The sequence below is a fragment of the Pagrus pagrus genome (assembly GCF_965226575.1).
Source record: "Pagrus pagrus genome assembly, chromosome: 1".
NCBI classification, from domain to species: domain Eukaryota; kingdom Metazoa; phylum Chordata; class Actinopteri; order Spariformes; family Sparidae; genus Pagrus; species Pagrus pagrus.
Window position 1 is genome coordinate 23,093,622 of NC_140185.1, and position 15,601 is coordinate 23,109,222.

General features: G+C 38.6%; 1 protein-coding gene across 5 annotated transcripts in view; it reads right to left on the minus strand.

The window, feature by feature from the left end:
* The window catches only part of tead1b (TEA domain family member 1b), a 52,416-nt gene that overhangs the window by 11,916 nt on the left and 24,899 nt on the right, over positions 1–15,601 (minus strand). Inside the window, exons 4-8 of one of the 5 annotated variants that reach the window (XM_084348778.1) lie at positions 6,342–6,406; positions 3,728–3,790; positions 1,325–1,336; positions 354–485; positions 44–90 (exon numbers count right to left, since the gene is read on the minus strand). In XM_084348778.1, the coding sequence (XP_084204904.1) occupies positions 44–90; positions 354–485; positions 1,325–1,336; positions 3,728–3,790; positions 6,342–6,406 (319 nt within the window). Of the gene's footprint in view, positions 1–43; positions 91–353; positions 486–1,324; positions 1,337–3,727; positions 3,944–6,341; positions 6,407–15,601 lie in introns of all 5 variants that reach the window. The other 4 variants (XM_084348777.1, XM_084348779.1, XM_084348780.1 and 1 more) reach the window with 4 other exon arrangements.

Below are 15,601 nucleotides of genomic sequence, written 5' to 3' on the forward strand. Positions count from 1 at the left end.
GAGCTTAAATTGTCCTTTTTGGACTCCAAAGAATGATACTTACTCTTGTGAGGATCCTGGCTGACCAGCCGATATCATACCCTGCCATAACTAGATGTATAAATAGACAACAAAGAACATCCATTTGTGAGCAGCTGTTAGTAAAAAGATCAAAATGTCTCATCCATGTTCAGCGGATGTAGTTATCTTGACTACCACTCCTTTTGATCATGTGCTTATCTGATAGGGGCAGTTGTGCAAAGCTGTGGCGTGTAATGTGATTTGGCCCGGGTGTCGGCGTGCTTGGCCCCATGGCTGCACCGGGTGAAGCTGGACAGGATGGATCAATAGTGGGGTGCCGACGAGGCTCTTACCCCTGCTCCAGGGAAGGCTGGGCGCGGGATGCCTGGCAGTCCGAGCTTGTTGTGAATAGCCGTGGCAGAGACGATCTGAGCCGAGGACATGGAGGCCATGCTCTGGAGGGCTTTGTCCTTCACTGCTTGGTCCTTTAACAGCAGTCACAAAAGGCTTAGCACTCACACAGAAGGGGGGAGGTGGGGCATGTTGCAGGGGTAGCAACAACCAGACTCCAAACAACACAGTGAAAGCACCACTGACCTCTCTCACAACGGTGAACAGCGAGCACGTTAATAGAAGATGCATTTACGTTGCTATTTACGTGTAAGCTTTTTTTTTTTTTAAAGGAATGTGTCAAACAATGCCAACTGAATTCCAATATATAATGGTTGGCAGAGGTATGCACTTAAATGAAAGTTTGCTTGTTGACTAATCTACCACTAAAATACTGAGGGGGAAAACTCATTCAGCAGCACTTCTATCAAGGCTGCATTTGACTTCATGTCAAAACACATCTAAACATTGTGAAGAATTTCTCAAGTAAAACTGAAGGACATAAATCCCATTTAGTTAAGAGTCTTTCGCAGCTCCAGTTCGTTCCTTTTCTTTAGACTTTGGACAAGAAGTTTGTACACAGTCAGGATGTCGCTACATTAATTGTAAAAGGCCATGCTCAATTAATGGAATAGTAACACAAACGCCTGCAGAAGTGCACTACACATTGTATGCTGCAGTTTGTTAATGCGCATGAACAAAGTTTGACAACCCATACACACCAGCAAACCCATGCAAACTCGCTGATGGCAGAAGTTAAAGGTACGCATGCTGGCAACAGACACTGGTGGAGTCAAGCTACAGTATGATGACACAAAGACACACCGATAAACTGGGACAACAGCAACTATTGTGTCACTATGGCAGGAGCGCAAATGCAAAACTAGCAGCCCCTAATAAAAGCAGACAACACAAACAGAAAATAAATACTCACCATACTTGTAACCTAAATGCAAACAAACATGGTTTTATTGTACATTTGTCTATTTTGATTAATTCAACATTTTCAAACCGTCAAAAGTCTGAGCGATTAATTAAAAGGTGTCAGTGGTTCAGCTCCAAACATCAATAAAATAAACAGAGTATTTTAATCTGGAATATCAAGCTTTCTTCACACAGAACAATCCAACACATATGTGTAATGAATACTCAATAACAAAGGATTATGAAATTTGTATTTACAAATTATCCGTTGTCTCTGGGGTGTCTTGCTCTCTATAATTTTCGCAATCTGATCAGTAGTCTCCACTTGAGACAAAACAACAGAGCGGTAACATAATGACTGTTGTTTCACTGAAATGCCATAGACAGGACAAGAAACAGCAGGTTTTCATTGATGCCCCCTTAAATGAAGGGCACACTTGTATTTATTTCTTTTTTTTTTTTTGCCCCTGAACTCTAATTTGCTTTAAATGAGAAAAGACAGAGATTCATACAAAAGCTGTCTGTTTTTCTTCAGACAGCCGCCTGCGCCCTTGAAAGACCAGGCATTCATGTGGTTAGCTGCTTATCTGACTCTTTCTGTTTCTCAACATAGACACACATACACACACCGATTAATGAGGAGTCATTAATTCATGTTGAATACTGGGAGTGGAACAGGAGTGTAGAAGTCAAAACGTATAGTCTGCTCCCCGAGAATGGAAGAAAATGACACATGGACAGAGCGTCCTTTGATATACAAGCATTACCTCATAAAATACCTTAAATTACAGGTCAATATTATACAAGATTACTTCTTTCACAATACTTTTCTCCCATTTTAATCCGCCATTCTGAAAAGCTTTCGTCAGTCATTTTAACAGATTTCACTATTGCTGAAATAACTGACAAGAACGCTCTGAAATGACGACATCCGAACTGTGGGAAGGAAAGCGGCTGGCAGCCACGGCATTGTGAGAGTCTGGAGTTAACAACAGATTGAAGGGAGAACAAGAAAGCAGAGAGGGCAGTTCAGAAAACAGCCAGCCGCCATCACACCGATTTCCTCGGACCGTCAGCTCTCAGCCACTCACCAACAGCCAATGGCAGCATGCTTCCCAACAGCTACACACTTTGATTTTGATTTAATAATACAAATTAAAGACTGACCAGTGAAGATCCTGGGCTGCTTTTGTTGACCAGTGTTAGCTAATTATGACTGGTGTTGGCATATAAGTTGTTCAGTAAGTTACATTTCTGAAAATATTTTGGACATTATTTATTAATAATGGTCAGTCCATCAATTTGTCACCACTTTGGTTTCAATTGGAGATGTTTCATGACGTTTCCCCTTCTGAAACTGATTCTGATACCTGAGTTTAACACATCGCAGGACGCAGCCTTTCCATTTCCAATACTGCTATCTGGATCTGAACAACACTAGTTTTGACTGAAGTATCTCAACAAATTTTATATAGATTGCTATGAAATTTGCTGGTCCCCAGTGGATGAATCCAACTGACTTGAGAGATCCAGCTGACCTTTCCTCTGTTGACTATTCTCCAATATCAGGTTTACTTTTTGGTTTTGAGTGAAATATCTATATCTATCTAATATCTATTATTGGATAATTGGTAAAGAAATCTGTTTCACACTCATCATCATTGGTGATCCCTGACTTTTCATCCAGCGCCATCATCAGGTCAATTTATCCAATACTTTTAATATCTGTTAACTAATGGCATTCCCATCAGCCTCAGCTGTACTCTGTGTTTAGTGCTAGTTAGCTAATATTAGCATTAACTAAACTAAATTGTCAACATGGTAAACTTTCAAGCATTTTTACTGTGAGCATGTTAACATTTGGCCCAGCACAAACTGTATCTTTGCCACAATTATTTAAAATACTCATTTAAGGGATGCTTACCAACACGTTTTTAATCTTATTGGACAATATATATTTAGAATATTTTTTGATACTATTGGAATTACCCTTAAAAATCTAGTATCTGTCAGGTTATTGTATAATTAAAACAAACTTCTAGTAGCATCAATTCATTTGGTGTGCTTGATATTAATCAATTGAATTATTTTTATTAATAGAAATAAAAAACAGGATGTCTTCACTATTTTTAGTCATGGAAATGATGATCAGCCGCTCTCAAAGCAAAGGCCCCGTTGTGAAAAGTGAAAAAATTAAGATGAAAGTAAACAGGACAGTGACAGCATGTCTGGGAGCCGGGGAGAGATGGACTGAGACGGATGAGGGGGGGTTAGACGATGTGAACAGACTTCAGTCAGCAGAGGATTTGGGGTTAGGGGTAATCAGAGCACCAGGCATTCACAGTGTCACCACGGGAAACAGGAAGTTAAGACGCACAGCAACCAACAAGCCCAAAAGCAGAAAAGCGCATACCTTTAGCTTGGAATGAAACTCACGAGATTTCCTTCTGGCAAGAACCTGAATGTGACTAGACACCTGCAGGGTAGGGGAGGGGAGGAAAACAAAGGAAGAGCCTGTAACCATGGCAATGAAAAGCCCCCTGCAACTGGGCAAAGCCAGACGTACCTTAATGGCAGCTTGGATTTCTCGAACTTTCTTTCTTGCTAAGACCTGTATGTGACTAGACACCTCCATTAAAAAAAGAGAGAAATGGAAAATAAAAAACAAGAAAAAACAAAAAAAGTACAAAGTGGATTATACATTTCTTTGTTTAAAAAAAAACACTTGAAGGAGATAATGTGCGTAACAGGAGCATCTCCAAACCACACACCAAGCTAACAGCCAATAAAGCGTTATGCTGTGTGTTGTCGTCACTTAAGTGAACTGATTAAGGAGGATGCAGGCCCCTTTAGCACACATTAAGAGCACCCAGATGTGATCTGCTGTGTGCTGAATGACAATTGGCTAGTCTTGTATTCTTACGGGAGCAGGGGCGAGGCATTTCACCGGCCAAGTTTACACAGTTCAACATTTTTAATATTCTCACATGTGCAGCAGTGCAAGGAGCAGTTTGAAAGAGAAGTAATGTGCATTGATGAAAGGTATGAGGGCCGGATCTACATTCTTCTCCAACAATTTTCACACAAATCACACCCAAGGTGAATTTTCTGGCAGAATTGGGGTGATCTAACAGAAAGGGCATCATCAAGGGTTTCCTCTGAGGGCAAATATTTACATTATCAACATGTCTTTATGCTCATAAAGTTGAAACATTGACTAAGAATGAAACAATTATTCATTGATCAGCGGAAAATGAACCAGGACCTACTTGAATAATCATTTCCATAATTTTTCAAGCAAAAGTTACAAACACTGTCTGGTTCCTGGTTCTCCAACGTGTTGATTTTTGGGTTTTAAGGCAAGCGGCCAAAACATTTAAATCAGTTTGGGCTCTTGGGAATTTCACTGAACACTTTTCACTATTTTCTGACATTTTTTATAGAAAATAACAAAAACAAGAAAAGAATCGGCAGATTTACCCATTATCAAAATCAGGGCTGCCACTAACAATTATTTTAATTTTCAATTAAACTGATGATGTTTACTGTTGATTGCTTAGACTATAACTGTCAGAACAAAAGACTAAGAAAACCAGTAAAAATAGCCTTTAAGAAGCTGAAACTAAAGAATCTTTGACAAATTTTCTTTAAATAACTGACCAATTTTCAGCTCCATTGAAAATACTTGTTAGTTGAAGCCCTTAGATAAATAACAGCAATTACACACACATTACACATTTAAACAAATGATAAATATAGCTGTGTTTTTTGGTGTAGCTGTGAGTAAACAACTCTGTCTTCTCTCTGTCTGATTCTGTGTCGAGTAGAAGAGTCACAGAGAAACAACACAGCCTTCCTGCTCCAGACTGATCAATTCTCTCACACACACACACACACACACACACACACACACACACACACACACACACACACACACACACACACACACGGTGATCGAACGTCACTGTAGACACTGGCTTGTTTATCACTGTCACTCAAGTCAGTGGTCATACAGGGAATTTCCTGTTCAGATGGGAGATCAGTCAGTGGGTGAGTGAAGCACCATCAGAGCTGCTCAGCATCAGGTCACATGAAAACAAGAATCAACTCAGTCCTTTGATTTATTTTTAAAACTTCATGTACAATATTACTTTTCTATTTAATTTTAGTCTACTTATTTTACTAAATGTATCTTACTCGTATTGTATATTGTGTATTTCATCAGGCACTGGTGTTACACTTATTCTCTACTGTTTTTATTCTTATTTTATTGTAATTTCTGAGCAACCTCAGGCACAAGAATTTCCCTCAGGATTAACAAAGCTTTATCTTATCTTATTTTATGTGCTACACACACGAGAAAGACTAAGAGCCCTGTATTCTATATTTTTTTATTTATATTGCATTTACATTGTATAACAAGAACGATTTGATTCAGGAATCTGAGTTCAACTCTGTGGTGAGAGTTGTTTGCCTGCAGTGCACAGTGTGTGGTAGAAGACAGGATGCACTCTGCAACGATGACTGCGCTCTTTAATATGCTCTTTGATCAGAGGTGATACCAATCTATTAAGGCTTCCACATTCATATTAATAAAGGCTTCTCCTCCGGCCAAGTGCACGACCTCCATGGTTTAGTCATGAGGAGGAATACTACAGTGGACGCTCTCTTTTCAAATTAATAATTTCATAGAATTTTCAATAAGGCTACTTTACGTAACGGCTTTATTGTAGAAAATGAAAGGCTTCATTTTGAGTTAAAGTTTGACATCTTGTATGTAAAAGAATCAATTTCCTGTACAAATTACTGGTGGTATGAGTGACAGTTTTTTTGAATGTCATGCTCATGTACCACAGCAGAGACGGGGGCCATCTCAGCCTCAGAAGTCTTCCTGGACAGCTAAGCATTGTGTTATTCACTGTCTAGATTTGTTTCTCCTACAGAAACAAAGGGAACACTCTGCACACATTTAGATTTGACAGCTCTCTGACGCTCATGCAACAGAGACATTTCCTCTCTCGTCTTACCTGCTTCCGTGTCCTCGTCTTCCCAGTGCGAAGCTTGATGTATCTGGCTATCAGCTCATTTCGACCTGCGAGAAGAGGAAAATGCAACGTGTTTTAAAATACTGACAAGAAAAGCCATTTCGGATGAACTCAGAATATAAAATGAGGAGAGGGAATTTCTAGAAAACATTGTGAATACCACATCATGGTGTCAGGTTCATAGCCATGTGTGTGTGTGTGTGTGTGTGTGTGTGTGTGTGTGTGTGTGTGTGTGTGTGTGTGTTACTGAGAGTATAAATGTGTCTATGATTCTTCAGTCTGAACACTTAGCTGTAGGATGTTATGTAGACTTTGGTTGCTCATGGTTTTAGTGTTAATCAAGTCTTTCTATTGAAAATTTGACTGAAAGTGAACCGTGTCTTGTAATTCATTAATCCTGTTAAACTGCAGAAAAAGTGAATTACAGATTATGTGCTTAAGTCAATAAACAACAAATAAACAATAATTGAGTTAGTTAGTTTTTTTATTTTCTTGATCCACAAGTCAATAAACACTTCTGAACCTCTGAAAATATGAATTGTGAACATTGGATATGCAAAGCTGATGTGTGGCTTCACACGTGATAAATAAAACCTTTCTAAGTAGCCATCACGGGTTCATTCACTAGGTTTTGCAGGAAATAGTTATGGAATCATACACAAAGCTTTAAGTCCATAATCATATTTCAAGTGCATGCAAATCAGAAGGTTTTACGTCTCCTAAACAAACCAGATCCAGTTCCTCTGTGAGAACACCATGTTACATTAGCATGAAAAAAAAAAAAACCTCACAGCAGCACAGCCTTTCAAATTAATCTAATTCAATCTAATTCTCTTCAAAGCCCGACGCTTTGAAAGGAAACAGACCTAGCTGTTCATACTATTACAGAAAATAATGGCAACTGAATATATTGGGTTTAAAACAGTGCAGCTCTGACTAAATTATAATTAAAGCATAGCTTTGTAGAGATTTCCAATTAACAACGGCCCCAAACATTCTTCTGCCCTCAGCTCTGCTCTAATTGCTCTAGCAATGCACATGACCCCTGCTTCGCCTTTTCATATGGTAATAACATGCCGCCAACCAAAACTATTACACAAATTATAGGTAAGGAGGCACTCTAATTATGTGTCCAGCTGTAACCAATGCCATGGATCTGCGCTACCCCCTGTATGAAATGCACCCATCCCTTAATATAATGAAACATTTTTCTACATTCCCTTCATTATCAATTAAAGGCTCTACTTTTGTTACAACACAATGGGACCACAACGTTACAACCACACATGTGCTAATGAGCCGTATCTTAGGTAATCAGAAGAAAAGAAAAGGCATCTTGTTTTTACAGAATGTGACAGAGCACAAGAGTCCATCTCAAAAGGTAGGAAAGAGCAGACATGTTGCATTAATCCAGACACAAGAAAACATTGATAGATTTTTTTCTATCTGCCTGTTGTTTGTGTGTTGGAAGAAAAGACGTCAGTGAAAGCCTATTAAAAAATGGCAAATTCTTAAAGTCCATCCTGACTTCAAGAGGGTCTTGCGTCTTCCCAGCAACCCTCTAAAGTCAAAGATATTTAGATATTATCCATCAGAGAAGAAAACAAGGAATTATTTACATTTGACAATTTGGAGCTAATGAATTTTTGCCAATTTTACCTGAAAAGATAAAACCAAAGAATGATCAAGAGCTCTTCTTCAATCAATGAATCAACTCATAGACTGCTGTTTCAGCACTACCACATGTTTCCTTCATAATGTCTCTTTTTGAAGCTAAAGGTCAATGGATGCAATAAAAGTTTACAAATGAATGTGTTAATGAATGTAAAATATTTTCAGGCTGTTAAAGCATTTTATAGGCTTCAATCAAAGCTCTGTGAGTTCAAATAAAAACACAGCATATAAACCGACAACAACATGAGATGCGTGATACCTGCAGCACCTGTCTGCGTGCCACACCTACACATTCTGTTGTTCGGCTGAGCGGACAGAGGAGGGGTGGGTTTTGACGCGGAGCTGCAGTTTGTTCAAGGTTGCCCTCGAAGCTCTTTTCACGCTGAACATTTAGGCGAGGCCAGCCTGAGTGAACCCAGTCACGTGACCTCGCAGGACAAATAAACAACATCTGGGGATTTACAACTCCAGCGTGCCTGTCCAGCGCGCCTGCAGTGCAAACTTTACCAGATGAAGTGGGGGCCTGCACTATTTTCAATAATTCACACACACACACTGTGGAAACATAACATGACAATACAGGCATTCATACAAACTCCTGATTCCTAGATCAAAGCACACAAATGGCCAGCTGAAAGCTTGCTTACTGTTGAATAATTCATTCTTTACACCAGACTGGATAAAAAAGCTCAATGGCTCCTGGCTAGCCTGCCTGTGTTTGCACTGCAAAACAACAATCGCTGACAAAAATGTGACATTCAAGACTCAACAACTCTGCTTTTCCCGTTTAGACTTCATAAATGTTTCCACAAACTAATAAAGAAATTGTCTTCCACAAATAATATAGGCCAGAGTTTTTTTAAATACTATAGTGTTAGCTTTGTTGAAGGATACGCTGACTTTATCTTTTAGAAATACTAACTTTGCTTTGTCTTCACATTTTGTGTTGCCAAGACATTTTAGATTCAGATTTTTTTTTTGCATGTGTCATTTTATCGACTCCACAGACAGTGAAGATTTCTCCTTGATTCTGCAGCATCAGTAGCACGTACAGCAGCTGTGAACACTTCTTCATGAAAATACTGCCAATATGTGTCACCAACACTGCTGACATTTCAAATTCACTTCTCATCTTACAATATATTTGTTGGCTGTTTGTTAGCAGGCGAGTTCAGCGTCAAAAACTAAACAACAGAAATCAAGATTATTTTCCCTAAGGGGACCTGCAGGCGAAGGTGCAAGTGGAGCCACAAACATCATCAGTTAAAACTGAGGCAGAGACAGATTGTTAGGTAACGTGATAAAGAGGTCATTTTGTGCAATGATGTCGAATCTGATAGAACCAAGATATAAGCCTGTGATATTTGACCAAAACAGCAAAAGTTCCAGTGTCTCTCCAAAATATATGTATTAAAGAATACAGTGAAACAAGAGTAGCAATAACATCAAAGTTCATTTGTTGCATTTACAGGTTAAAAAAAGGCCACTTCTGAATGTTCTGAGAGATTTAAAAATTTCATTAAAGCTGGGAGATTGACATTCATCTGTGATGAGTATAAAAGATTCATTAATTAAAGTTTGCGACAGCTTAACACAGCAAAATATTACTTGTATTTAATGTCACATTCATAATAATAAAGTCCTTTCTTTTGTCTAGTCTACAATGCAAAATATAGTCATTAAGTAAACTAAAACTATCAGTGTGTTAGATTAAATGTTTCAAATCATAAATAGTACAAAACCCAAAAATGTAAAAGAGCATTAATGACATGATGTAATTAACATTTTCATTGACTAAAACTAAATAAGACTGTCTGTAGTTTTTGTCAACTATTCTCCACTTAAACTGACACTGAGGGATTATACTACTATTTTTATACTTTGTATAATGGCTTAAAGATTATATTTTTTGGGACAACCTGAATAGTAATTATAGTAGTTACCTCAAGAGTTATTTTATGGTCTACTTCTTGCCTTGGTGGCTTTTTAAAATGTTTTCTCATATTAGTTATGAAAGTCACTACTGCACAAGTCAGTCAGTCAGAATGTTGAAATAAGTTATTAAGTAAAATCCCCCAGTTGCAGCGAGGGCTGGAGAGGGCAGGGGAAATTAACTCTTTATGGGGTGTTCCTGTCACTCAAAGCAGCATGAAATGGATTAAATATTTATGGTGTGACCCCTGAGCAGATTTGTGCTGTTAAGCAGCCAGAGGAGTCCTCCACCTGGCCAGAGTGAACTCTCCCCTGAATCTCAATGACTCTGGAGGATCTGAAAAGTATGATCGCCCCAGCAGCAGCCCCACAAAGACATGGTGGCTCAACTTTCTCTAGACCATCCCTAAGTAGATTCCTCATTCAGTCAGAAGTCCAGTTTGGCCCTCATCATTCTTTCTCCAATGGACCTGGGAGAGGATCCCTCCGTGGTGAATAACAATGGAGTGTAGCATTGTCCAAGTCCACTATGGATCACCCTCACCCAGAAATAACTTCCCATAACCCCCCTGAACACATTCAGTGACTAAATCAACTTTTAATGAACTAAACTCTACAACCACTACAAAATATGAAGTAAGGAGTTAGGAGTAATAACTTTTTGTACAGAGGCTGTCTCCTTGTTTATGATATTCAGCCTCTGTTCTGCAACCTACAGCCACACCTCATCCCCTGATCTGAACCCGACCCACCCTTCACCCAGAATTTCACAAAAAACTATTGAAAAACTGATGATTTTCTTGATAAACCAATGCATGTCAATGACATGTCTTAAAATAACGAAAAATAACCAAGATGACGTCTTCAAACGGCTTGTCATCGTGACAACACTAATAAGCACATAAGTCACAATTTTCAGGTGTGTCTCCGGACTCCAGATAGCTAGAGTGGGAGACTGACAAAGGGTGCACAGTGATCTCCCTTCAGTTGTGTTTTGTATAAAAAAAACATGTTATTGCGTGTTACTAGAGGTGAGGCCATGGGCGTGAGCAATGTGCCAATTCTACTTTTTCAGTCCACCCCCGCCATGTAGCCAGGTAGCTAACCCTAGTTCTCTCTGTAATGAAACTGGTTATTAAACAGGATGTCCTTGCTCTGCTTAGTTGAAGCAACAACTACTGATAGTCAATAGCTTTATGGTATAAACTGTCATTTTTTAATTCTATGCATAACATTGCCAGTCTTGCATGAGGGTTCAGGGCTTAGAATTCTTGTCCAGTGATTAAAATCCTTAAAATATTAGGCTTCACTCATGTTTTAGTCTTTCTGCATTTTTCATGACATAAAACATCTGTCAAGACTGTAAATCATCCTAAAGCTTGAAGATCTCATTCCCTGACTCATTCATATTTAATTTACTATCACATAAAACAAAGAAAAGTAGCTAAACCTCACAACTGAGAGGAACTGGGGAATTGTTGGTACTTTAGCTTAAAAATGACTTGAAAATAGTTGCTGAGATTCCTCATGTAAAAACATCTGGGCTCTCTTTCTATCTGATAACTGAGTCATATAACGCATTGTAGGTTTGGCGAGCTGCTACATTAGCCAGTACACATTGATACATTATGACTGGTTACCACACATGGCCAATATCTACCAGTTGTAAATTACTTAGCTACATCTTTCAACAGCTTATGATTCACAATTGTGGGCAGCCTCGAATTCTCTCCTTCTTCACTAGCTACTCTGAAAACCACATCGAAAATGCGTGCAATCATCCTCAGCTCTGATAAAGGTGTATTCAGTGTAGTTATTTTTGAAAAGCATTTATACCCTCAAACTCTGACACCAGTGTGTTCAAGCATTAGAAAGTTCAACTGTAAGAGCTATCAGAGCAACTAAGGGGCTTCATGTTACATTTTGTCTCTTTACAGCAATGGCTTCCATCAGCCTGTTGATGTTAGGAGCCTCACAGCAGAAGAGAAATGTACAAGAGAATGAGGTTTGTCAATAAAGTAATGGTGAGAGTAATGCCTATCATTCCAGATGCCACATAGTTCAGGTTTGCATCGCGTTCTGGTTATTAAGGCTTCTCTCAGTAAAGAAACTGCTTACATTCCTACAATGGATTACACCCTGTATGATTTTTGAACATTAGTTTAACAGTGAGTGTAGTTTTTGCTCTTTAGTCCTTCAAGACTGACATCAAACCTTGACCTTTCACAGCTGAAATATGCTGTGTTATCAATCTCCATTGTAGCTTCACTTGAAATATTTCAAGGCTTCGAAAACCCGGATTCACAATCAGTGTCTTATTATCAGCAGTATGCTCCTATATTTATTTCACAAGAGAGAAATCTGTATTTGTGTTTTCGTCTGATCTTTTCTCTCTGATGGGAGCAGGCATCTGTTGAACAACTGTGATGTCACATACTTTTGTGCACCAATCAGAATTTATTTGAATCAAACAAGTGTTAAACTCTTAAATAAATAATATGGGGAGGTTGTTTTTTACTTTGACTTTGATTGTTGCTAATTTGGTCATCAATGTTCAATGTTCTTTCTAGAGAATACTCGGCATATTAAGCAAGGCTTTAACAACAACAACAACAAAAAACCTGTCAAAGTATTTAGGGACTGCAACTAACAAATATTTCCATTATTGATACAGATTATTTTGTTACCCAGTTGGTTGGTTGAAAATGCCAGGCATGATTTCTCATAGCCTAATTAGATATATTCAAATGTCTTGTTTTAAATGCCCAGCAATTTGGGGAAATCGAAGCTACTATTGCCTGGCCAGCTCACCAGAGTGCCTCTTGTCATCCTGTTCTGTCTTGTAGTAGTAAACTCGCTGTTGTGTTGATTAACGTTAATCTAGCGTGTGAGCTAGTGCTGAGGCACGTTTGCATAACTACCTGGGACTGGGCCAAGCTCAATTTTAAGAACTGATACCGCTACACACTTCAATATTAGATATCTTCTGTTTCAGACACATGATTTAGGGTCGTCTGTTCTGGCTAGGTTAGATAGTGAGGTTTTGTTTTCATATTTGGTTTATTATAGGGATAGTCAGCAGCTCTGTTTTTTTTGTTTTTTGTTTTAATAAAAGCACACATTAGCCCTTTCCTCTGTAGTTTTGCCTCGCTCGCTTTTGTTTGGAACCATTTTTCTAAGCTCCTGGCAAAAAAATAACATTGCTTTGACCAAAATCATTTGGTTTTATTTCGCTTTCCTTTCCCCTAACGAGCTGGGATGTAACACAGCTCAACAAACGATATTTTTCAAATCATGTTGAAAGGTTTGAGGGATTGCAACAAACTTTGCTGTATTTAAGTGATTTATATCACAGAAACACCTCTTGGCTTTTCAACCTCTTAAATGTGCTCAAATCAATAATGAAGATAATACAGACCATCTTAGAGCCACCGGACACAAATTAAGAAAATCTTATTTCTTAAAAAGGTCTTTGTTGACAGTCCTGAAGCAGAGTTTTAATCCGAAGAGGGTCATGGTGCTTCTTTAACTATTTCATCTGTGCATTAATACAGGTTTTACAGGATTTAGAATAAAATAAAAAGAGAAGGCAACTCCATTCCCCAGATGGCTTGTTCTTTCATCTTTCTAAAACATTTCCAAGATAACATTAACAGCCAAAATCCTAAGTAAAACACAAAAGCTTGCCATTGAGTTCACTATCAAAGCCTTTATGCACCTGTGTAACACAAACAATGAGGCTAATTTAAGTGATGGCATATTAAACAATTTAACTGATTTGGTAATGTCCTTTGAGCTGCAAGAACAATATTTTACTGCTCTGCTCCAGTCTTTTCTTTTTTCTTTTCCTCTTTTAAAAGCATCCATTTCCTGTAACAGCACTTTTTTCTAATGCAGGCACAACCACAGTCACATCTGGCCCAGCACTCTGCCATGAGACGGCGCTGGGCCTGGCCAAGAATCAGTCGGCAGATTGCCTACATGTGTGTGGCTTCTACCACTCTTTCTGCAGGGCTTGAGAGGGCAGCTTCACAGAACAGAGAGCACACATGTGACGCTGCCCAGACTGTAAGGACAGATCTATCATTAACCCTTCAATCACTCCTTCAGTTTCTAATCAACACTTGTTATAAAATGATTAAACAGTATTCATAGTGTGACTGACGCAGACCAGAGATGATCAAAAAGTCAAATATATGACCTAGAAATTGCAGTATAGAAACATGCCTTTAGTGTGACATCTGTTTATGTCATTTAGTTTACATTACCAAAATCATTCATTCTTGTTAGATTATAGTTTTAGATGCTTAAAAGACTATTTAGAAAAAAAGATCATCAACAATGTAGTTGATTAATCAACTGGCTGATCAGTGGATCACCTGTCGCTTTAAGAAAATGTGTCTGAAATCAGTTTTATGAGCATTTTATAAGCATTAAGTGTAGCCCTGCTATACATCACTACATTCTGTACAATGCTCATTTCTAAAGTAGGCAACTATTAGCAAATATAATGATAACAATTTTGACAAATACCAAATATCTCCTGGTTTAAGCTTTTCAAACGTGAGGTTTCTATATTATTATCATATTTTGTTTATTTTTGCGTTTTGAATCGTTGGTTGGACAAAAGAGGCAATTGGGAATGTTACCTTGAACTCTTGAAACTTGTCATAGATCATTTTCCACTATTATTTATGATAAATGATGAAGTTATCAAGAAAACAATAGTTAATTGCAGCCCAAAGTTAAAGACATAATATTCTACATTTCTGCTTTACAATATCTACATTTTAACAAACATTCGATTTGGTCTGTTGGTACAAACCTTTCCATTTGGTTCCTTCCACTTTAAAAGTTATGTAAATACAGTCCAGGATGTGTGTGTCTGTGTGTGTGTGTGTGTGTGTGTGTGTGTGTGTGTGCGTGGTTGTGTGTGAGTGAGTGTGGTGGGCCAACACAATGGCCCCAGCTTTCCTGTCATCCGTGATAGATGACTCAAGGGTCTCAGGCAGACATTAGCATCACAATGGACTAAACCAACAATATGAAGGCATTTGTCCCAGGTTTTGGGAATAGCAGGGGCAGGAAGCCTTTTACTTGCTGTATCAATGGGAAACCACCGCTTGCCAAGTGAAGGAGAACCTGTGACTTGAAAGAAAACTGACAGTGCCCTTTTTGGAGGGAAAAACATAATGCTATCAGTTTAGCGTCATGTTAGCCCTGTCTGGGAGGTCAAAGATTATGCTGACAACAAGGTTCATGTGATGAATAATTTTACAGGAATAAATCACACACAACTGCTATGTTGGGAACACACTCTGTCACAATGTAAGCTTAAACAATTAAAACTACATAAAAAATGTCTGCAGCTGGCCACACCCTGCAGGTGTTTCCCGATGTGTAGCGCCAATATCTTTGTTTTTAGCCGTTTACAAGTCTTTCCTCTCCTGTCAGAGCTACCGAGCACTCAGGCCCCTTCAGCAGGGAAAACTCTTGTGAAAGTCAGAAGATAAATGTCTTCTGGTCATAACATCTGACTCCAGGCCACCATCTGCTCATTACAAGTGCTTTAACTTCCTGTATTGTTGGACCCTCGGACTGGAAGTGTGGGTCCATAAGAAAGACTTCAAGGCCAG